The 25760-nt window shown below is 33.0% G+C and overlaps 2 protein-coding genes and 1 long non-coding RNA gene across 3 annotated transcripts; 2 read left to right on the top strand and 1 right to left on the bottom strand.

Moving 5' to 3' along the window:
* Window positions 1–11596: 11596 nt before the first annotated feature.
* LOC107845174 lies at window positions 11597–16777 on the bottom strand. Its single transcript, XR_001666737.2, has 2 exons — window positions 13450–16777; window positions 11597–13188 (listed from the first exon to the last, which is right to left on the bottom strand). It is a non-coding gene; the product is annotated as an uncharacterized LOC107845174 (long non-coding RNA).
* Window positions 16778–18943: 2166 nt separating this feature from the next.
* On the top strand, window positions 18944–20161 carry LOC107845182 (non-specific lipid-transfer protein 1). The gene is made up of 2 exons (XM_016689432.2): window positions 18944–19373; window positions 19920–20161. Exons 1-2 carry the CDS (start codon window positions 19021–19023, stop codon window positions 19927–19929), a joined length of 363 nt encoding a protein of 120 aa, XP_016544918.2. The 5' UTR covers window positions 18944–19020; the 3' UTR covers window positions 19930–20161.
* Window positions 20162–24876: 4715 nt separating this feature from the next.
* Window positions 24877–25737, top strand: LOC107845193 (non-specific lipid-transfer protein 1). Its single transcript, XM_016689443.2, has 2 exons — window positions 24877–25295; window positions 25491–25737. The coding sequence occupies exons 1-2, from the start codon at window positions 24943–24945 to the stop codon at window positions 25498–25500; spliced, it is 363 nt and encodes a 120-aa protein (XP_016544929.2). The 5' UTR covers window positions 24877–24942; the 3' UTR covers window positions 25501–25737.
* The last annotated feature ends 23 nt before the right edge of the window (window positions 25738–25760 follow it).

Genomic DNA, 25760 nt, shown 5'->3' with positions numbered 1-25760 from the left:
CGAAGAGCTCATACATTTTCTCTACAATGATCACCTACTTTATACCTATGTTGTCTGATTGCAGCCCCCCAAACCTCCCAGCGGCTCAAGCATATTCGTAGCCTAAGATGAAAATCAAACGGAGACCTTAAAATTTTAAGAAAAAATAACTTTCTTTTAATAAACTCTATTTTTCAAAATTATATAATCGATTTTTTTTTAATTATTCTTTTTTGAGTAATAATATAATCAATGCATTTAATCTTTCTTGAGACATAGTACTATAGATATATGAACTTCTTCTAATAATTCTTTCTTTTTATATAAAAAATTATTTTTTTATAAATAATATTCAATATTTTTTAAAAAAAATTAATATATATTATTATAAAAAATAAGGTCCCTCAGATTTAGAACCGCCGCCTATTTTTTTTTAGGATGTAGAGCCGCCCTAACCCCCAAACCCCAAATCTAGCATAGTTTTCGAGAGGCAAATTAAATGGTAGATGCGCTATCAAAAGAAGGGGTCTAGAATATTGGAAGCTAACTCTTTTGTGCATAGATCAGTTTTATCTTTGTGTGGGGAAAGAAAATTGGGAGCAAATAAAGTGAGAAACACGATTTATTAGGCTAATTAGGCCACTGCTTGCATCAGATAATTGCAATATTAGTTACTGTACTAATACCTCCACCCCACACAGAGCCTCCCACTAAACACAACTAGCGGATGTTCCGCCCTGCCCCTATGCACCGATGATGCATTAGTTTCTATTAATGTAAATACTAATTCGTTGTCTATCAAATTGTTTTTTAGCCTAGACCCGCATTCGCAAAATAGCCCAAGATCATATTATTATTAAGTGGTTATATGTGAGATTTGGGTTGATAAATAGCACTTATGGGTAGAGGTGAGTGTTCGGTATTCGGTTCAGTATTTTCAAATTTTGGGTTCGATAATCTATATTTGAACATAGATACCACATACCATACTTATAAACATCGGTTCGGTAGTTTGGTAATCGGTAAATTAAACTTCGGTTCGGTTCGGTACGGTATTTGGTAATACCATATTAAAGTTGGAGATGTGCAAATGTATGTTTAAACTTCAAAGAGTATATTTAATAGAAACCTTATTTAGTATTCTTTTTGTTGCTTTTTGCGAATATATTACCAAGATTCTTTGGGATGACTAGTACTATTGTGTATTGGGTTGGGTTAGACATATATATATATTCGATATACAGTAAATGCCGAATACCAAACGGTATTAATATCCTGTACCAAACTCAATCCCGAATACCGAAATAATGAAATTTTACTCCCAAATACCATACCAAATATCGAATTACCGAATATCAATTACCAAATTTTTTAATTCGGTTCGGCAATTCGATTTTTGGTATTTTATGCCTAGCCATACTTGTGGGAGCAAAATAGGTTATGCAAATTGTGATAATTGCTTAGGCAAGGCAATGATTCTTATCTCCAATTCTCTCTAGGCCTCTCATCCCCTTCTATTGTTATTCCTTTTCTTCATACTGTAATTTCTCCTTCCGTATTAATCAAAGTTGATTAGTTTTATTCACTTTGTGTATTGATCATTAAGTTGAGAATTCGAATTCGTTACACCGGGTTCGCTGAAGCACATAGAACTTCATCAAGAGGCCGCTCTAAGGGTAAGACTATTAAAGTGTTTGCTTTAGGCCTTTAAAATTTTAAAATTTCAAAAAAATTTAACTTATAACTTGAAATAATAATGAACATTGTGAAATATGCTTAAAAAACTATCTTACAAAAATATAAAAAAAAGAGCTATCTAATTTTTATTATAAATATTTTAGAACTTCAAATTAAATAACTTAAACTCCATATTAATAATTAATGTTTTAACAACTACATCAAAGTTTATGTATAGCAAACAAATAGCTAACGTCTTATTAACTAGAATGAATCTTTCTTTTATTAATAATCATGTTATATGTGAAGTTAAAGGTCATAGTCTTTTAAACATACTAGTTCAACCGAACGTGTAACCTTTGATTTTTTATAATTAAATGATTTTATCTATTGCGAAGATTTTTAATGAAGTGTAAAAGTTTAAATCCCTTTTCAAAAATTCTTCACACTTTAATATAATAATTTAAATTAAACATATATTTTAGTGTTAGCATGTTTATATGAAAAATATCACCTAATATTTTTTTGCCTCCTTTGAAATTTAACCTAAAATTTCATAGTTTTCCTCCAACTTTATTCACTACTAGGCGATATGCGACAATGAAAATAACTCTAATTCAATAGTTCTATATTTGATAGAAACAAAAAAGAGAAATCGATTTAATAGCAATAACAGTAAATCAGGAATGAATTAATATAACCGAAAAGACTAATCCTCATATCTGATTCATCCACTCTGTTATTAACCCCTTCAACTAACATACCAAACTCAAATAGAATAATCAAAAATTCAACTAACATACCAAACTCAAATAGAACAACCAAAAATAATGGTGTCGTACACTAAGCAAACAACAAAATGCAATTACAATATTATACCTGGTCAACCACAAACTAAACTAATCTTTCGAAACTAATCTTATTAACTATTATAAGAAAAGTCTTTCGTCAATGTCAGCTCTCCCCTACATATATGTCTCATATATAAAAAAATTTTGTCCAACTAAATGACTTACTTTCATAGAAAATCAACTTCAATTAAGTAATTCAAACAACCAAATTCAAAGTTATTTGGACACTTAAAAAATAAAATAACAAAATAGGCAAAATTTGCAATCGCCCTTCCTTCAAAATCGTCCACTACGATCAACATGATGCAGGTAGTTTTCCAGTTGAATTGGCAAGTCGTAGTTAATAACAAGTTAAGGGAGATTTGCTGGACATCAATACCACGAGAAAGGAGATCGGTTGTTATAAGCACAAGAGATGAGCCATCTCGTGTGTTCTGATCCATGTCTTCGATGAATTGTAGATAACGTGTGATCACAGCTACGCATGCATCTTCCGCAAGCTTTTTGTATGTTTGAGAGTAGCATCTGTCTTTAACAATTGCTTTTCAGTTTTTCAAAAGCTTGAATTCTCCTTTGTTGTGCAATTATTATACAGCAGTCACCATCCTATATAAAAATTTTCAAGGTATCACACTTGCTATGGTAACGTGTAAAAGACACAAAGCAGATAGGAAGAAACTATAACAAACCTCATTCTCCATGCTCTTTCCTTCCCTTAGTTAAAAAGCCGTAGATGAAAAACTACTAAACAAAGAAAAACTCAACGAATTATAAATCTTATTAAGGAGAACTTAATTGTTTCCCATACTAAATTAAAGAAGTCACGTTACAAAATAAACTTACCATCTTAAACTAATGAAAAAAATATTAGTTCCCATAATAAACTAAAGAAATCACATTACAAAATAAACTTACAATTTTAAATTAATGAAAAACGATTTTATTTAAAGTAAAGACTTTTAATTGTAGACACATAAATTTATTGGATCAAATTCATATAAAATTTGAATTTGAGCCATATGTTATTGGGTTTAAACTTATTTTGGGTTAAAAAAAATAATAAGCCTATTTTATTCTTCATTAAGGTCCATCTAACTTTGAAGCCCAAACTCATCAAGTGACGTGGCATCCCAGTCAAATCCAAAATCAATGAGACACCGCCATATGTACAAATGATGTGGAAATCTCATTCAAATTCAACAACCAGTCAAAAGATGTCACGTGTCAAAGTGACATGTTTCGACCAATCACAAGCAACTAGGCCTACCCCCACAACTATAAATAGGGGGTAACATAACATTCTAAGGGGAAGAAAAAAAAAAGGAGGACATTCTGCAAGCATTGGAGGAAGTTTTTGCATTGACTACACAGCTCTTCAAAGAATTGACTAACGGAGTTCTGCCCGGAATCAACTCGACAAGACGAAGTGTTGTCAAAAAATTCTTGGAGATCCAAACACATTTCTAGGAGGTTCAAATCATCCTACATTCGAGAATCACGCTGCAAAGGCCCTCGAATCACGAAAAAACTTAGGAGAGAAGAATCGAAAGAATAACGGAATTGTACCTGCAAAATTCATTAATATAAAATTATTCTTTTTGTTTATTTTATTTTTGCTTGCAGTTAATTTTCAGTGTTAACAAAAAATTATTGCGAACAAATTGACACGCCCAGTGGGACCAGTTCTGCTCTTCATCTCTTCCTCCTACAAGTCAAAGGAAATCACATATTCAACTACTACAATAGACTTCAGAAAAATCAATGAAGTTTCGTGCAAGAAGTCTACTACTGCCACGTCTACTGAGATTAAACTTGTTGGCCCCATCAATTGACGCGATCTTAATGCTTGTGCTTTGGATGGATCCCAATACTTCACCATTTTGGAGATGACAAAAAGGAGAAAATCTCAAATTTCGGCAGTAACTACAACCCCCGGGGGTAACTTTGCATTTATTTTATCAGATGAACCATCTAAAACTGGCTGCAACTTTAGAAAATCTAAAAACTTAATGAATTCTCCAACTTCAACGAAAGTCAACACCTTTATGGTTGATGCAATTGACTTGGACGGGATGTTTGCAATGATGGAGAAAATAATTGAAGCCTTGAAGAAGTCCATTGATGAGAAAGATCATCAAATCGCCCGACTTATGAGCAAGTTAAATCTCTACAATCCTAGAGAATTAAATTATAATCTAACACCACGAGAAAAAGATGATGGTGAATCTCTCATCAAGACAAGTGACAATTATTGTGATGATCGATCTGCTTCAGTGGCTACACTAACAATTCAACAACTGCAAGATATGATTGCAAACACCATCAAGGCACAATATGGCGGTCCGTCACAAAGTTTCGTAGGATACTCAAAGCTGTATTCTAAGCGAATCGAGGGCTTACCGATGCCAATTGGATATCAACCGCCAAAGTTTCAACAATTTCATGGAAAGAAAAATCCAAGGCAACACATCGCTCATTTCGTTGAGACTTGTAGTAGTGCTGGTACACCTGGCGATTTTCTTTTCAAGTAATTTGTTCGCTCCTTGAAAGGCAACGCTTTTGATTGGTACACAGACTTAGAGTCTAGATCAATTGATTGTTGGAAGCAATTAGAAAGTCAGTTCATAAATCGTTTCTATAGTACCCGTCGTATGGTCAACATGATGGAGTTGACAAACACAAGACAAAGTAAAGATGAGCTTGTATTGGATTACATAAATCACTGGTGAACATTGAGCTTTGATTGCAAGGATCAACTTTATGAAACTTCCGCGGTTGAAGTTAGCATTCAAGGGATGTGTTGGGGCCTTGTGTATATCCTTCAAGGAATTAAGCCTCAAACTTTTGAAGAATTAGCTTCGCGCGCTCATGACATGGAGCTAAGTATTGCAAGTCATAGAATGGCGTCACCTACTTTTTATCCTAGAAAGGAAGTCACGAAAATCAAAGACTCATCTGAAGACCAAATTAGGTAATCTATAATGACAACTGTGAGTTTTACGAAGTCCCCTACAAGACAAAAGTTAAAAGAGGAAGCTTCAAAGCAACAAATGCGAGAGGTAAAAAATCAACCAACCTTGAAAGAGTTACAAGCAAGGGTATATCCTTTTCTTGACTCTGATGTTCCTGAAATTCTTGACGAGTTGTTAGCCAAAGAAATCATTTAACTTCCTAAGTCAAAGCGACCCGAAGAATTAAACAAAGTCGATGATCCTAAATACTGTAAATTTCACCTCATTATTGGTCATCACACCACAAAATGCTTCATCCTGAAGGAAAAGATCATGAAATTAATGCAAGAGGGGAAAGATCATCATTGATGAAGGCGATACAGTTGGCGCAAATCATGTTAGCGCCAAACTTCACCATATGAAAGGATCAATTTCAAGAGTTCTACAATCCACGTGCTCTGTGGCATTACCAAAAGGTGAAGGAATCATCATGCTACAATTTGGGAGCTTTGATCCAATTGAGGTTCCTACCACGAAGAAAATAACAAGCAAATCCATGCAAAACAACTTCTCCAATAGTAAAAAAGGTGATACTTGGACATTGATCGCTCATAAAAGAAAAAAATATCAAAGGACTTCTAAACTCCAACTTCTAAAAGTCGGCACAAGATCAAGTGCAAATCTTCTTTAACCAATGGGAGCAATAATTATCAAACTGAAGTGCAAAAATACTCCATTACAAAGGGTTGGAAGGAAAGTTACATTACAAGAATTCCTCCCCAAAATGCTACTCGATGCATGAGCCTAAACTGCAAGTCAAGACGCTTCTCGACGCACGAGCCTAAACTGCAAGTCAAAACGCTCCTTAAGGTACGAGCTTAAACTGCATGTCACTCTTGGCCCGCATGTGTCTAAAATGTGAATGACTCTAAAATAAAAAAAAGAAGGAAAAGTATGAAGCTTGAATACATATTTGGAGTCCTTTGAAGATGTCATCTTAAAGCAAAAGGATTCTTTATTATCTCTCAAGCAATAAAGTCTTCTCGACAAGAAAAAGACTTGTGGTACTTTGAATAATGCTCTAGTCTGGCCTTCAACATATTACTAAAGTGATGCGACCCAAAGCTTGAAGTAGATGATAAAATTCATGAAGTATCCAAAATTTGAGAAGAAATAGAATATCACAAGATTTAGGCTGCAACTTTGGAAAAGTATCTGAGAAACTATAGAGGTTATATTTTGATGGATTTCACGTTTAACATAGATTTGTGAGTCTACATTCCAATACAAAAAACGAAACCTGATTCCGATACTTTCATGTCAAGATATGAAATTTATCGTGACGCTGCGCAAAGCTGAAATAACCAGCGAACCAAGATTAGAAGGCTGTTTTTGAAGCAATATTTGGGAAAATTCGGATGCAATAATTATGATTTCCTCGTGAGACGTATCTCTGTGAGTTTACTTTCTAATGCAAAAAACGGAACCTGATTCCGATACTTTCACGTCAAGATATAAAATTTATCATGATGCTGTGCAAAGCTAAAATAACCAGCGAACGAAGATTAGAAGGCTGTTTTTGGAGCAATATCTGGGATGATTCGGATGCAATATAATTGTGGTTTCCATGAGAGACATAGCTCTGTGAATCTACTTTCTGATGTAAAAAAATAGAACCTGATTCTGATACTCCTACATCAAAATATAGAATTTATCATGACGCTGCGCAATGCCCATAAAATAGGACATTGAATTCCATTTTTATGAATCAAACAACTCATAATTTTGTTCTCCCATCGGAGAATAAATATTTTTGTGGACATATGCCTGGTACTTGCTCACCAAAGTCAGAAGAGCCTACTCCCTGTGTCAATATTATCAAGCTGGATGACACCATGTACGTGCTCCTTGAAAAGAATGGGATGCTCTTACTCGAAGCCTCTTTATCGTCGAGCCCCACGGATGAGATGCACGACACGCTTGCTTTGCAACGATGGACTGCAGACACTCAGAATTTCATCATCACAAGGTCGCAAGAATGACACCAAGTACATGCTCACTGAAGCTACAATAGAAAACTTTCAGCGTCGTCAAGGATAAAATCAAATCATTCTAAGTGACTTTCTTATCAAGCAGTAAGGAAGTAGTGCACTAAATAGTTCAACATCAGTCATGTCTACCTTTTTGGTCTGACATCAAGACCATTTGCATAAGCCTGCACAAAAAAAATAAAGATGTAACACATCTACAGTGTTGACCGGATGAAGCTTCTCGGTTCTATGCGGATTGATGCCAACTATGTGAAACTTCAATCTGGTGATAAGTGTCGGTACCTCTATGCGGATTGATGCCAACTATGTGAAACTTCAATCTGGCGATAAGTGTCGGTACCTAACGCACGATGCTTCAATTTGGCATGATCAACATTGGGAGAAACAAATACCTTTAAAATCACGAGAATGAAAACACATTCATGAGTACTTCAAATCTCGCCGCCAAGTTTCGGCAAGCCTACACGTCGACCAACCTTGAAGTAGGAGACATCTGTAGACACATAAAATTTATTGGATCAAATTCATATAATATGAATTTGAGCCATATGTTATTGGGTTTAAACTTATTTTGGACTAAATAAAATAGTAAGCCTATTTTATTCTTCATCAAGGTCCATCTCACGTTGAAGCCCAAACTCATCAAGTGACGTGGCATCCTAGTCAAATCCAAAACCAATGAGACGCCACCATATGTACAAATGATGTGGAAATCCCATTCAAATTCAACAATCAGTCAAAAGGTGCCACGTGTCAAAGTGACATGTTTCGGCCAATCACAAGCAACTAGGCCCACCCCCACAACTATAAATAGGGGGTAACAAAAGAAAAAAAGGAGGACATTCTGCTAGCATTGGAGGAAGTTTCTGCATTGACTACACAGCTCTTCAATGAATTGACTAACGGAGTTCTGCCCGGAGATCAACTCGACAAGACGAAGTGTTGTAATACAATTCCTAGAGATCCAAACACATTTTTAGGAGGTTCAAATCATCCTACATTCGAGAATCATGCTGTAAAGGCCCTCGAATCACGAAAAAACTTAAGAGAGAAGAATCGAGAGAATAACGGAATTGTACCCGCAAAATTTATTTATATAAAGTTATTCTTTTTGTTTATTTTATTTTTGCTCGCAGTTAATTTTCAGCGTTAACGAAAACTTGTTGCGAACATTAATGAAGAGCAAAAAGTTCAAACAAAATTTCTAACACTCTTTCACACTTTTAATATATATATATATATATATATATATATATTATAAATTTTGGTTCCAAAAGTTTCTTCATCAAAAAATCTGTCAAATGTATGTTTTTTTTAATAAATTTTTGTTCTTATTTTTTTTCCTTTCCATGAATAGGGTTTTCCCTAAAAAAACAATTGCGTAGCACTCCTAACTAAAAATTTCGCACATTACATTTAATTCCTTTTATGTATGAATTTTTATTTTTGCTTATATTCTAAATATCTGAATAATAATTTAATAATAATTATTTTTTAAAAATAGTGAAAAGACGATTTTGTCTATTGGGGAGTATTTTAGTGAAGAACTAACAAATCATTTTTCTAAGCGACTTTACACTTTTAATATATTATACATTATAGATTTCACCAAAAACAACTAATATACAACAACAAAACAACTCTGAATTATCATAATATCATTTTTATATATATTACTACTCCCTCCGTTTTATTTTATGTATCGTCATTTTCTTTTTGGTCCATCCCAAAAAGAATGTCATCTTTTCTTATTCGGTAACTATTTAATGATATTATCACCATCTTATGTCTTACTAAATAAGAAAAAACAACTAAAAAGTAAACAATAATGTAACTTTAAGAGGAGCAATTTTATAAATTATACAAAGTCATCACTTATTTCATAAACTCTGTGTTCAGTCAAATGACAATACATAAAATGAGACGGAGGGAGTAATATATATAATTGTGATCAAGCAAGTAGCAGCTCGTCGTCATGGCTGCTTGTCGACCAAAGGGTAGTTTTGGTATATTTAAAATGTATTGCTTTGATTATGTTGTATCAGATGTTGCGCCCATTTTTTCTTTCTCAATTGGCCAAAAATGCCACAATACACTTATTTATTGATTTTTCTACGTGCCTCATTGCCTATTTTATACTGCTGAAAGTGTGGCTATTTTATATGTGCAACTCTTTCAAATTCACTCATTCAAAAAGTGGGTTCCAGTAAATTTTTACATAAATTTTGTGCTTTTTCTGATTTTTTTATTAGCATTTTAATAGTTGTCTCAGTAGTAATTTTCATAACTAAATATGTTTGTGATTGTTGAAATGTTGTGTTAATTTAATATGAAAAAAAAAAAAAAAAGCACAATGATTAAATGAACTCCTGCATTTGTTCAAGTTTATAAAATGAACACTTTTATATATTTTTTTGTTATTTGAATCTTTTAACTCGTTAAAACATAATATTTTAAATTTTTTTAACCATTGATCGAGTATATGTGTCATTAAATTATTGAGCTGAAAGAAAATTAATAATATTTAACAAAAAAGTATATGATATGTCCGTTTCAGCTGCTTCAACGGTAATTTTACTATATCACTCCTAATTAATTATTATAAGTCATCTAAGTATTAAAAAATAATAATATCTAATAAAAAAATAAAATAGACATAAATTGATAAGTTAACTCTTGATATTTTAAATTAACTCGACATCTTATATGAGGTCCACTTAAATTTTTTTCACAAATATTTTTATAGTTGTGTTATTTCACTTTTAATTAGTTATTATGAGTCATTTAAGAAATGTTTGTTTCGCTACTTCAATCCGGTTGACTCTTATGTATTAGAAAATTAATCATGTTTAATAAAAAAAGTAAAATAGATATTTTTGACATGTCTGTTTCAGCTACTTCAACCGTAATTTTACTATATCACCCTTAATTAATCATTATAAATCATCTAAGTATTAAAAAATTAATAATATTTTTAAAAAGGTAAAATAGACATAAAATGATAAATTAAGTGTTGAAGTTTTAAATTAACCTGACATTTTATATGAGGTCCACTTAAATTTTTTTCACAAGTATTTTTTATAGCGATTTTGCGATATCATTTCTAATTAGTTATTATCAATCATTTAAGACATGTCTGTTTCGCTACTTCAATCGTGATATTTGATTGACTCTCAAAATTATATAGTGTCACTTAAATTGAAATAGAAGAAAAAGTAATATAAATTAATAATAAAAAATTTAAACTATTTTTAAAATATAATTGACAATCAATGCCACAATAGTTTGGACAAGGAGAATATTATAAATTATAATAGCTAATAGCTTAAAATAGTAAATTATAATGTCAAAAAATTATTTAAATTATAATAGCTAACAACTTAAAATATTTTTAAAATATAATTGATTATCTAAATTTTATTCTTGTCACATAAATTGAGATAAAAAAAATAACATATATTGGACTCATCCCAGCACGGGTCCTTGAATATCTAATATTTATATACTTAAAGACCTCGTATTTAAATTTGATTTTAGAGCACTAATTTTATTGAGAGGATGGTAGCTTCTTTCACTAATTCCAATTCATGAATGGCAGAGAAAACCTCAGAGGCAGCACGATTTTTTGTATTCATATAGTTTTTTTTTATTTTTTTATTCAAGCACTCCCCCTGTTTCATTTATGGAATTCAGAGAAAGGGGGACTATACCTTACCCCTTGATATACAATCAGAGATAGGTGGTGATCCAAGGAATACCGTGGCCTTACACTAGGCACCTGTCTTTTGTCTAGCAAGTAAGGTCCAAGGACCTCATTAGGTAATTCTGCGCAATGAGAGGAGTATCTAATGTAGTGGCTAATTTTGCTAAGCAGTCTCTATAACAATGAGTGAAAACCATGTCATTATTCTCGATGAGCGCACCGATCTCCTCAATAATAGGTTTAAGAATCAGATTGTTGGACGTTTTGTTCTCAGCCACGATGCTAGAGTCGAAGTTCAATGGTACAACATCTAAGATTAGCGTTCTTGATCCATTGAGCCGCATACTTTGCTGCCAGAGGTTCAACCACATTGTGCTTTTGGCATTTTACTGGAACAGCATGCGCAAAGATCATATTCCCATCCCCATCTCTGGCAACTCCACCAATGCCTGCCTTGCCGTTCTGCTCCATAAAGCTTCCATCTGTATTGATCTTTATCATTCCCGCTTGAGGCCTGCTCCAAATAACTAAACTTCTACTGACTTTCTCGATCACTTCGCAAAGTTGATTCCAAAGAATTTGATGCTCCATTCTTCTTGGGTACAATCTGCCGTATCTACAAGCACATCTGACCTTCCACATCTCCCAGCAAATAATGACCGGTAGTATTTGAACGATCAGCTTGTGAATAGTATTCTTGGTTGGAGTACTCCACCAATCTTTTAGAAAAATTCTTGCAGATTTTCTTTGATAACTGATGGATGCCCAAAATATTTCCAAAGAGTTTGTGCAACCTCACTCTCAAAAAAGAAATGTTGAACTGCACAACAAAGACAATCGGTTGGCATCTCATCAACAAACCTGCAAACTGAGCAAATGGCAATTTATTTTTAATAAGTCTCCAAGAAAGGAAAGATATTTTAAAAGGAACTATTGATCATCTGGTCAATTTGCCTGTGAACTCCGATGTTGTTCCAGGCTTCTTTGTTGGAAAAAATTCCATCAGCAGCTGGTTTCCAGATGATGTAGTCATTTTTGTTAGGAGCGCCTATTTTAATAGTGTATATGTGCTGACAGATCCAATCAGGGAGAACGTCATGAAGTTTTCTCATATTCCATCTCTGATTGTCAATGAAATTTCTGACCTTGGTCCTTATAGAATGGTTATGTTGTGGATATAAATGGGCAATAGCATCAAGTCCAGTCCAATTGTCTCACCAAAAACTACATTCTACATTCTGAATATTCCAAATCATATTTGGTTCTGCTTTTGTTCTTATTTTAGTCAAAGTGCTCCAAATATGAGAGTTTCCAGAAACCCAAACCTTGTTTAACTGGATGGGCTCTAATGCAGTATTTTGCTTAGTGAACTTGGACCAAAGAGAATCCTGGCATCTGAACCTCCACCACCTTTTTATGTTGAGACTCTCACAAATATCAGCCATTTTTTCGTATTCCCACTCCTCCTTCCTCTTTAGGAAAGCATAAGTTCTCCCATGAACTCTAGTGGTAGTTGTTCTCCCCATTTGTGGATCCCCAAAAAAATCTGACAAAATGTTTCTCCATAAGCTTTATAATGCCCTTTGGGGGACTTAAAGTGGTGAGAGTGTAAATTGACAAAGACTGAAGGACATGTTTAATAATAAGCACAATTCTTGCCCCCAAACGATAACATGTTACTCTGCCATCCATTCAACCTTTTGATAACCTTGGAAAGCTATTTTTCAAAGTATTCCACTCTCTTTTTACCAACATAAATCGGGCATCCCAAATAATCAAAAGGAAATTGCTTATCCAGAAAGCCTGTTGCATCTCTTATTTTGTTGATTCTGCTTGGTCCAGTCCCGGGGGCTGTAAGGAAAAAACACTTGTTGCTCAATTCATCTTCTGGCCTGAACATCTCTCATACCAATGAATTTGTTTCATCACCATTTTAATGAATTTGGTTTCGCCACTGGTAAATATTACAATATCATCTGCATAAGACAAATGGTTAATAATAGGACCTGTATTAGACATAGAAAAAGGCAAGAAATGTTCACTATGAATTAGATTATTAAGCAGCCTAGCTAAAACTTCCGCACCAATTATAAAAAGAGGAGAGAGAGGATTTCCCTGTTTAAGGCCCTTAGGTGGAGGTAAAAAACCTATTTCTGGTTCTATTAATTATAATGGAATACCATATATTGGAGATAATCCTCATGATCATGTCAATGACTTCTTTAGAAAAAACAAACCTTCTTAAGACAGCAATAAGAAAGGACCACAACATTCTGTCATATGCCTTAGTCAAATCGAGTTTGATGACCACATTCCCTCCTTTGTTCTTGCTTTTGAGATTATGCACAATTTCCTGAGCTAATTGAATATTCTCTGTAATAAGCCTTCCTTTAAGAAAACCACTTTGATTTTCTGATATCATAAGAGGCAACATAGGATTAAGTCTTTTGGAAATAATCTTGGTAATAATCTTACTAGAAAAATTGCTCAAGCTAATAGGTCTGAAATTCAGAGAGGTTGTCTGGGCACTATACTTTAGGGATTAGTACTAGAAGGGTGTGAGTGAAGAATTTGGTCAGTTTTCCTCCGAGAAAGAAAAACTGTACAAATTCTATCACATCCTTTTTAATAATATCCCAACAAGTATGATAGAATTTCCCTGAAAATCCATCAGGTCCAGGTTCGCTATCTGTGCTCATATTGAATACCGCATCTTTAATCTCATCTTCATCTGAACATGAAGTCATAATCCTGTTATCATCATCATTAATGCAATTGGGAATACACTCCAAGATCCTTGGATCAACTGTAGCACTTTTTAATTAAAAAGTCGCTTAAAATATTTGATAGCAACTTTGGCAATTTTATCATCACCAGAGACCCACTTTCCCTTCTTATTTTTGATTCTATGTAAACATAGATTTCTTCTTCTGTCTCTTATCATCGCATGAAAATATTTGGTATTACTGTCACCCTCCTCAAACCATCTGACATGAGATTTTTGCCTTGAAAAATTGTTCTGTTTATTGAGCCAACAAATATATTCTGCCTGCCCTTTATTCAGTTCCTCCCTGGTATCTTCAGTTCTCAAATTCAAGTCCATATCCTCTAGTACTTGCATTTTTGCCTCTCAGATATCAGCTTGTTCATTCAAATCTCTAATATCTTCCTTCCCTTGACCATTTGGATAGTCTTTTTTCTAGGAGTTTGAGTTTCTGTTGTAATCTCCACATCGAGTTACCTTCAATGACCTTACTCTATTCATTACTCACAATCTCTAGAAAATCTTGATGAGTAGTCCAGAAGTCCAGAAATTTAAAGTATTTTATACAAATATTGTTTCCGTTACCACATCGCAACAACAAAGGTCTGTGGTCCGGTCCGGTCCTTGGTAAGTGTTTAACAATGTTGGAACAAAACATTTGAGACCATCATCTATCATTGATAAACACCCTATCCAGTCTTTTCCGAATTCTTGTGCTTGGTCTCCAATTGTTGCACTAAGTGAATTTGGAACCAGTGTACCCCCGATATCGATCATACCACAAGAATCCATACATTCAGCAAAATCATAACTTTCAGCATTTCTATGGGGAAAACCTCCCAATTTCTCTTTGGGGTGGAGAATCACGTTAAAATCTCCCCCAATACACCAAGGATGACTAATAATAGCATTCATAGTTGCCAAACTCCTCCATATTTCAATTCTTTCGATACGAGTGCATTTTCCATAACTAGCAGTAACATATAACTCCTGGCTGTTATGGTCTTTTTGAACTTTCAAAGTAATATGTTGATCATGGTTCTCAATGGTAGTAACAGTACAATTCGCTCTCCAGAAACACCATATCTGTCCGTTGATATTTGTAGTGCAGTGGTTGAATCCCAAAAATCTTTTATACCCTTCCACTTTGTTCATACTCACCATCGGTTTTGAAATAACGATCATATCCAAGTTATATTTGTTAGCCATCCTTTTGAGTCTATGAATGGCTTTTCGAGACCTCACCCCTCTTATGTTCCAAATGATTGCACTAATCATTAGGATACGTTAAAAGGTTGGAGTTTTTATTTCTACCCCTCCTTAAAGGAGGTGTCGATTTCATTCTGCGGGATATGTTTCTTCTTTTGTGCATGCTTCTGCCTCTCTTTACTGGAGAGATGTCATTTCTATCACATGTCTGTCTCATATGTTGTTGGGCATCACTTTCCTTTTCAATTCTCTCTATTGATTCCTCGCACTCTGTTAGATTTTCATTAGTAACCTCCAAATTTTCATCATCTGTATTGCCAATCACTTCTTGAGAACTGTATGTGTCCAGCATATTATCATTTAGATCCACAACAAGATTAATAGCAGGCATGTTCTTTACGTTGTTAGGAACACTAGTGGATTCATCAGGAGTATTACATTTTTCTTTAATGTTATCTCCTGTATCCTCCCCATATTTCATCATCTGTTTTCCATTTGCTGCATTTTCTTCATTGCCGTGCTCATTTGAGTCCTGTAGTTTGTTGTCATCTTTTTCAATCGTCGTGTTCACGATCTCTAAACTTTTTGCTTCTTCTTTGGTGCTCATACTCCCCCTTATTTGTTGAAGGTTGATGTTAGAATCCTGCTTCTCCGAATCGCACGTGATCTGATCCTTGGCCATATCCGTCCCAATTTTCGCTTTCACCTTGGTTCTTTTTTTTTGGGACTTTTTTCTTCTTTTTATTCTTGATTTTGTTGAGCCTATTCTTTAAAACAGAGCTCCCATTCTCCAAATCCCCTCTGGTCTTGCTTTTTCTTTGCTCCCTATCGTTCTGATTGCTCTCAGAAGTCCTTTCACTATTAACTTGTTGTAAATCATGATCTTTTTGCTGTTGTTTCCTCTTGCTGTCCAATTTTCCATTGCCAGCCTTTTCTAGTAGGCATGCCAATTTCCATGGCTTCATTAGTATTGTCCTTCTTATCCTCTTGATTTTTTGATTGATTGATAGTCCTTGTTGCAGCCTCATTCTCATTAGTTCCACTAGATTCAGCAACATCTCTGTCTTTAATTTGATTTTGCACAGCAGCCTTTTCCTCATTCTTTTTTTGCTCTATTTTTCGACACTGCGTAATAGAATGCCCCAAAATTTTGCAACGTCTACAGAACTTTGGCACATTCTCATATTCGAGCTTCTGGTAAAAACCTTTAGGCGGACTGGGACCCCACAAAAATGGAGTTAAATCAACTTCCACTCTTATTTTAGCCATACTTGGCCGAGATTTGTCATGACTAGCAGCGAGATTTGCCGGCACCCCCATAGGGACGGGGCGTGAAGCTCAGACGCAAAAAAGTGACCAAAGGTAACGTTGACAACAACGGTCTCAAAGTTGTACGGAGAGAATTTTCTTTTTCACCAAATTGATTTTTGTTTTTTAACTCCTTGAAATAACAATAGAGAAATTGGATAACAATGACTAAAAGCTAGAATTAATAATGATTACACTGAAAAACAAAATCAGTTCATGGGAGTTATTTTTAGATGAATTTTCTTTTTTATCAAAAAAGGAATCTGAAAGAACATAAAAAGGGAATTTTTGGAGCCAAGAAATTGATTTTATTTCTAATTTGGATTTTAAAAAATGTTGGGGATTTTATTTCTAATTTGGATTCTATGCATTTAATCACTTTGCTGATGTTATAAAAAGTGCCTATTTTATCAACGGTCTTTATCAATTCAGCTTTAAAAATGGGTTTTTAGACGAGATCCAATTAAATATCTAGCTTATTACACTCTCTTTGGATCATTGTTATTTACCACCGTTATATAATTCATTGTATCATATCTTATTATTCTATTGCATTGTACGGTATTGTATTTATAATATTTGTAGAGATTGTATCATTTATTATTTATTGTTGTTTAATTAATAATATTTTTCTTGTTTGATTTGATTTTATCACAATATATTGTAAATGATAAGCTTATAAAATGCCTTAAATAATTGTAGATATTAAATTTATCAATAATTAGTAATAAAAATAATATAAGACAATTTTTTGAGTAAAAAATGTTGTTTTTTTTTTTGGTTTCTCAAGGTATCCCTCAACCCGACAGGTCAAGGACTCATGCACAAGGCGGGAATCGAACCCCCGACACTTGCTTAAGCGACCTAGTGAGCTAACCATTTGACCAATCAAGCTTGGTTAAAATGTTATCAATTCTACATTATAATTATATTAAAGCTATTAAATTCAGGTAAACTCAGACAATTCAACTGAGTGAATGAACATAATTAAACTATTAAATGACACATATGCTACCCGGAAATGTGTAGAATAAAGCATGCAACTCAAACAAAATGTAGGAGGAGACAAGATGAAGAAAGAAAAAGAGAGTAGACTTACAAAGCAAAAAGATGACGAGGCAAAAGAAGGAAAACGTAGGTGTTTGGTCATGGAAATGATAAAATAGAATTATGAAATATTTATAGGTGTTTGGTTATGGAAATCAATTTTTTTTTTTAGTGAGAGTTTGGAGTTGTGTTTGATCATAAATATAAATTGGAGTTGTTTTTGACTTTTCGTGAGAGAAGCAAAAGTGAAAAAAAAGGCACTTTTTCGAATACAATTCAAATTGTATTTGGAATTCTTACGATCAAACACTACAGTTTTTACTAACCCAATAAGAAAAATCAAAATCGAACCAATAATAACCCAATTAAATTTTCTTATAAAATCATTAAAAACGGTTAATCCAATAACCCAATAACAATAAATCAATAGCATTTTTATCAATTTGATCTTTGTATACCCCTACACGTGACGGTTACTCGAGAGCCTACACCACTAGTTTTGTGGCCTCACCATCTCGAGTCGCTTACCCCGACCAAGCCAAGACCTTACTCCTAGTCCTGACATAAGACCCCAACCTAGAACCTAACCGGAAACCTGACCCCTAAATTCAATCCAGACCTAGATCCTTACTTGGTACCCAACTCCGATCCAAATCCCGACCAAAGATAATACAAATTAAAAGTCAACCCCAAGTAGAGACCTAAATATCAACCTTGAGTCTTGATTTTGACCCCCACCAAGGACCTGAAATCCAACTTTTCATCCAAACCTTGACGCTAAGACCCAACTCCTAATCCCTACTCAAGACCTAAGACTTAGCCCCCTGACCTTAACTCCATACCTTGTATATCCAACACCCAACTCACAATCGTTATCCGACTCGACAATGAAGACCCAACTTTTGACCCTAACCTAAGATCCAATTCTAATCTTGATCCAGGATCCAAAAGCTAACTCCCAATCCTGACTCGAGATTGGAGACCTGACTCTCAATTCTGACATAGGATTAGGTTTCATCTCCCACTCGACAAATCTAAGTCCATCGACAGACGACACGTAGCTTCCTTTACTTTTTGCATTTACTTTTATTTTACTTTACAACGTGATACTTTATTTCTCTATGTGTCTATCCACTCCAAATTAAAGTCGAGTTAAATGCAGATGTAGAGGTACCCACGAGAATGGTTCAGTATCATTCGTAATAAAGAAGGAAAAAAACAAAATTAAGATAACATTATCATCTTTGCTAGCTATACATGGCACATATATGTATATATCATGCGATAATATTATACTAAACCAAAGAAAAAACCAAAATTAACATAACAAATTTTGTAAACTCTGACGCAGTTTATCCACCGTTTGCCATCTCCAAATTAGTATAAATACGCAACACTCAATATACAATTACATTCATTCCATGCATTAAAAAAAAGATCTTATATATACAAATTAAGGAAATTAAATTAAGTTATAATCATGAAGGCTGTTGCAGTAGTACTAGTTCTAGTTGTGCTGGCCGCGGTTCAGCTAGCAATGGCTGGGCGGCTAGAACAACAAACCGGAATCACCTGTGGTCAAGTAGACGCCAATTTGGCACCCTGTGTCTCATTCCTGACACAGGGTGGCGAGCCCAGTGCAGCCTGCTGCAGCGGGGTCAAAACCTTGAGCGGTCTGGCTCAGTCCACTGACGAGAGGAGGACAGCTTGCAACTGTCTCAAGGCTGCAGCAAACCGATATGCCAACCTTAAAGATGATGCCGCACAGGCTCTCCCTGGCAAGTGTGGTGTAGCCCTCAATGTTCCTATCTCCAGGACCATCAACTGTGACACGTAAGAATTTAACTTATATGTACAAGATAGCATGAAATAATTTTCATACTGTACGTCAAGTTACCTAATTAAAAGATAACATGAACCCTCCATAATAAGTTAGACTAGTAATTAACTTGGGAATTAGGGCATTTGACCTGCTATAATTGATGTTTCTACTATTAGTGAGTCTTACGTACGTATTTTTTCTCTTACGTGCGTGAAACTATTATGAGGTTTTGTACTACTTCTTCATCCCAATTTATACTATACATTTTTTAAGTTTGTCCAGGAAAAAAAAACGATATCTTTCTAAATTTGAAAATAATTGAAATTTAAAATTTCATTTTACCCCTTAAGGAGATGATTAACAGACACTAGATAATAACTTTCTAAAGTTTCTTTTTTTTTCTTGAATTTTATCCGCAGTCAAAAATTGTCACCTACATAAATTGAGAATGAAAGAGTACTTAATTAGCACTAATTTACTCCCTTACCTAAATGTTTTATATTTATACTTACCATCAAACAATCTCTAATTTTGCTCTTTTCTAATCTCGTCTGCAGGGTCAGTTAGTTAAATCAGCAGGGTGCATGGTTCCGGGAATAATGCTTTGCAATGGTGTTAATTAGTTTAGTTATACATACATATATATATATGTACTATTAAATAAACCAAGGGTTGTTAAACCCTTGAACGTAGTATATATACTCAATTACTATGCAGTAATTTGAGTAGTTTACTGTTTAGCGAATGTATTTTGTTTATAATAAGAGTTTAAATGATCTATACATAGACGTTGCTCTTTTATCTTTGCGTTTAATCAGTGGTTTAGAATGCAGAGGCGCTTTACTAGTAAAATAGTATAAACAAAAAAAAGTACTTTATATGTTTTTGAAAAAAAATTAATAGGTTTAAAAAATTAAAAATATGATTGAAGAAACTCATAGAACTTCTAACATGATTGGACAAGTACTTATAATGCATGCAATGATATAAAAATTATTTTAAGATGTAAATGCTCTAACATCTTAACACTCAAACAACAAAAGCATCACAATTTCTTAAAATGTGTTAATACCATACCATACAATTTAATTACCCACTAAAGGAAATTAACTAATGAACTTTATTTTATATTATAATTAAAACTTTAGACATCACTCCTGAATAGAAATAAAATTACTTTCAAATAGAGAAATAACAAGATAATTTTGAGATATTTGACAAAATATAAAGAACAATGATAAGTGAAGATGAAAAATTAGAATACATATATTTAAAAAATATTAAGTGATATTCAACTCATTGTGTTTTCAAATGGTAAATATATATGCAATAATACAACTTCTTATTTGAGTAATTCTTAATTTTCCTATTTCTATAGATGAGAAGTTATCAAGTACAATTCCTTTATTAAAAATTATGTGAGTCAACAGTGTTAGCTTATAAGGAATTTGACAGTGCATATTTTATTTAAGTACGATATATTAACGAAGATCGGGTCTTAGTGTGTGTTTGGAAGAGATATAATTTAGTTAAAATAGATTATAAGTTGTTTTTTGCTTAAAAATGTGTTTGGCAATTTTTGGAAGTGCTTTAAAAAAAGTTATTTTTGACATTTTTTAAGCCAAAAACAAGAAGCTTTAAATCCTAACTTTTTTTTTTGGAACTTATAATCTATTTAAGTTGACCAAGTAAATTACCTTTGTATCCCTTGTAATTATTCCTTATTCCAATTTTACCCTTTATCCCTAATTCTCCTTCATAGAACACTTCACACAAACACTTTCATTTCTCTGAGAAAATCCACGCCGCTGCCAAACCAATGATGAAATTATTTGACCATATTTATTTATGTTTAATAAAAACAATATTGGTGAGTGACATTTGCGAATCTTCCAAGTGGACTCATTTACGTGATGTTTATTATTTTATTTTTGACAATATAGTCTAAAATACTGGTTAATCATTAAATTATTTTCCATATTTCGAATAGACATAAAACTCTAATGCAATAATTTAGGAAATAAATCTAAATAGTATAATTAGTTTATTTACACTCAATTTGATCATTTTAAAATTGGAGAGGATCCATTCTAGGGCACAATAATGGATATGAAAGTAATGTGCATTGGGTGTGGCTTTGTGATATGATTGTTAATGATATTTGTAATGCTTAATGCTTGAACTAATTAAATATTTTCACCTTTTGTATTTATGGCGAATTTAACTCTAGCCATATTAGTACCTTTTTTGTATGAAACTATTTATCTATTAATGTAATTATAATGATTAGTAAAATATATATATTTTGCTTAATAATAAGCTCGACATATATATTAATATAATCCTCGAAGGTTAAAAGCAACAAGTCCAGTTTAATAAGAAATGGAAGTGTCGTCACAAATTGCACCTTAATGATACGAAATCTTAACGTAACCAAGAAGAAACAAATAATCTTTTAATATATAACTATTTTTTTCAAATACAAACATTCAACACTTAAACTTTTTTAAAAAATATTTTTTTAGCGCACAAATTAATAGTCATTCATGAAAATATTTTTTTTAATATATATATATATATATATTAAAATATATATTAATTTTCATTTGAATCATTTGAGCAACAAAAATTAATAATAATCAACTCTATATATTACTAACAATTATAACGATATTTCAGTTATTTTGACAAAAAAAAGTGCTTAAAAACATTATTTACCAATCACATCAATTACTTTTTTTCAGTTTCAGCACTTTTATCCAAACACTTAACTACTTATTTTTAAAATAAGTTCATCACTTTTAAAGATTTTTTTTTCAGCCACGTTTTTTCAGCCTATCCAAACGGACTCTTATGCCTGTTTATGACGATCAATCAGACACTTATGACGTATGTTTTACCAAAACTAAGTCTCACACGTGAGACTCGAGATATTTTACCAGTGCCACACTTCGAGACAGCCCCAAATGAATTTCCAAAACTATTTTCTGAAACACTATTTTTAACGAATGTCTTCTGTATATAGTAAGCATTCAAATGGTCTAGGCATAAATGTTACCTTTTATTTTTGTTTCTAACAAGTGCCTTCTGTCTATAATAAGAGTTAAAATCGTTTCTACATAATTTTTTTTTTTTTTTTTAAAAAGACAGTTTGATGTACTAAAACTTCCGCTATGCGTAGGGTTCGGGGAAGTGCCCCACCACAAAGGTATTGTGTTAGGTTCAAAAGCAAGAAGACGTCATGCGGAAGCTATTATTTGTAAACTATGAGACGATAAATCAGACAACAAAAAAAACAATACTAAAAAGCATAAAATTATTATATGTTTTGACCAATTGGACTACATATAATAAAACCTAATATTAAAAACATAAAAATTAATGAGAGAGGAAATCTCTCTCTAAACAAATTAAAACTCTTAAACGACTATACTGTGGATGCTACTGTGTTATGGTATGAGAAGAGAGGGTCTTCTATTTATAAAGTTCCAAAATCTTTCCTCTTATTAGCCAAATATGGAAAAGTTTTATAGTTTTCTTTTAGGAAAATTAAAAGTAATTATGGTATTATTTTTATTTTTCTTTCAAGAAAAGTAAAACTTAATTTTGGAAAGAAAATCAGGGCCAAAACCCTAACATATTGTACGCAACCTTACCTTGCATTTCTGTCTGAGGTTGTTTTCAAGATTTGAACCCATGACGTCACATGGTAGCAACTTTACCAGTTACTCCAACGTTCCCCTTCAAAATATTTGTTATTAAAGTTTCTACATAAATATTGTTTAATATATTTGATCTTATGGAGTATCTACATAAATATTGTTAAATGCTTTTGAAATAATATTTTTTTACTTGCTTATCAAAGACTAAAAAGTAAATTAAATCCACCTGTTTTTCAGAAAAAATATTTTCTAGGAAATCATTTTCCTTCCTACCAAACACATCCATAATCTTCTGTAAACGTACTAAAACTTTAGATTTAAACTCTTCAAAAGTTCCCCAATAAAATCCAATAAGACTCACTTGAATTAAATCACTACTTCACAAACCTATTTCTCAAACTTAAAAGCTCAAGTTTAACAATAAGTCAATAACCATTCTCAAATTCACACATAATAGAAAGGATCTCATAGATTTACTAAAATACCTTAAGCTAAATAAAAGTTATCAATGATTACTATTTAAAATAATTTAAGACAATTTTATGGTGCTAATTTGTCACAAATCATGCTTTATAAACATAGCTATTAAATTATTCTTGCATATTCAGACAAAATTAATGAAAATGGGATTTATTGAAAACAAACTCAAGCCAAATCCAAACACAATTAAATTCATGCACCTAAGTGAAAGAACATCATTAAACTATTACATAGCACACACGCTACCTAGCTATCCCTCCATTCCATTTTAGTTATTTTCTCTTATTTTTCATAAGTCAATTTGACTAAGTTCCAAAGTTAAATTAGATTAGATTGATTTAATTTTTTAAATTAAAATTTAGATGTTCAAAAACTACATGAAAAGTATTATATATTGTAATTTTCCCTTTTTTTCATTTGATTAAGCAATACATTTTCGGAAACAGTCTTTCTACTTTTCCGGAGGTAGTGGTATGGATTGCGTACATCTTACCCTCTCCAGACCCATCCACTATGTGAGAATACACTAGATTTATTGTTGTTGATTAAGCAATACATCTTCAAAATTTATGTCGTTTGACTGTAAAAAAAAAACAGAATGATCCACACCAAAGAAAGAAAAACGAAGCATGCAACTCAAACACAGCGTAGAAAGAGACAAAGATGATCAAAGAAATAAAGAGTGGACGTACAAAGCAAGAAGATGACGATGCGAAAAACGGAAAACGTAGGCTAAGATATGATCGGGTGGAGAGGAGTTACAGGATAAATTTTACAATAGAATTATGAAATATTAAAGAGAGATATAATTGAAAAGATAAATCATATAACGACATGTTACATAAAATCAGACTTTTTAATATTAGAAGACCAACTTAAATAATACGATGCAATTAATAATTTTAAATTACAATCAAAATAAACATGATATATATTTATAATAACTAATAATGATACAACGGGTAAATTAAACGATCCAAACAAGGTGCTATTATAAGAACAAGTAGTGTGTCCAAATTAAATTAGAGTTAAATGGTGATCGATGTAGAGGTACCCACGAATACGATGGAGGTGCAGTATCCCTCGTAATAAAGAAAGAGAAAACCAAAATTAGCATGACATTATTGTCATCTTTGTTAGCTATATAAGGCACATATCATGCGATAATATATACTAAACCAAAGAAAAATCCAAAACTTAATGTACCATTGTCATCTTTGCTAGCTATATAAGGCACATATCATGCAATAATATATGCTAAACGTAAGAAAAAACCAAAATTAACAAAACATATTTATCCACAAATTCTTAGGCACTTTATCCACCGTTAGCCATATCTAAATTAGTATAAATACACTACACTCGATTTACAATTATATTCATTCCATTAAGAAAAGGTCTAGTATACAAATTAAGGAAATTAAATTAAGTTATAATCATGAAGGCTGTTGCAGTAGTACTAGCTCTAGTTGTGCTAGCCGCGGTTCAGCTAGCAATGGCTGCGCGGCTAGATGAACAGTGGGGAATCACTTGTGGTCAAGTTGACGCTAATGTAGCACCCTGTGTCTCGTACCTGACACAGGGTGGTGAGCCCGGTGCAGCTTGCTGCAGCGGGGTAAAAACCTTGAGTGGTTTGGCTAAGTCTACTGATGAAAGGAGGACAGCTTGCAACTGTCTTAAGGCTGCAGCAAATCGATACCCCAACCTTAAAGATGATGCTGCACAGGCTCTCCCTAGCAAGTGCGGTGTAGCCCTCAACGTCCCTATCTCCAGGACCATCAATTGTGACACGTAAGAATTTAACTTATATCTATTGACAGAATGAAATGATTTTCATAGTGTCAATTTACTTAATTAAAAGATAACAAGAAGTACTACATGTTTTATACTTGTATACATTTACCTTCTGGGGGATCTTTCAATTTCAAAAGAGCAAAAAATAATACTTCGTATCTAATTTTGCTCCTTTTGTTCTATCTTTTGCAGAGTTAGTTAAAATCAGCTGCATGTGTGGTTCAAGGAATAATGCCAGTGGAGATTCGCAATAGTGTTAGTTTACTATAATATATAAATATGTGTATTAAATAAACCAAGGGTTGTTAAACCCTTGAACTATGTATATATACTCAATTACTATGCAGTAATTTGAGTATTTTGCTTTTTTATATATTTTGTGCTTGTTTAATTATGCGCCTTTTTCATCAATGAAGAGTAGTTACACTATTTAAACAAATGGGTTGATTTACGTGTTATTGT

The sequence above is a fragment of the Capsicum annuum genome, chromosome 8 (assembly GCF_002878395.1).
Source record: "Capsicum annuum cultivar UCD-10X-F1 chromosome 8, UCD10Xv1.1, whole genome shotgun sequence".
NCBI lineage: Eukaryota > Viridiplantae > Streptophyta > Magnoliopsida > Solanales > Solanaceae > Capsicum > Capsicum annuum.
This window is presented reverse-complemented; position numbering and strand designations above follow the sequence as displayed.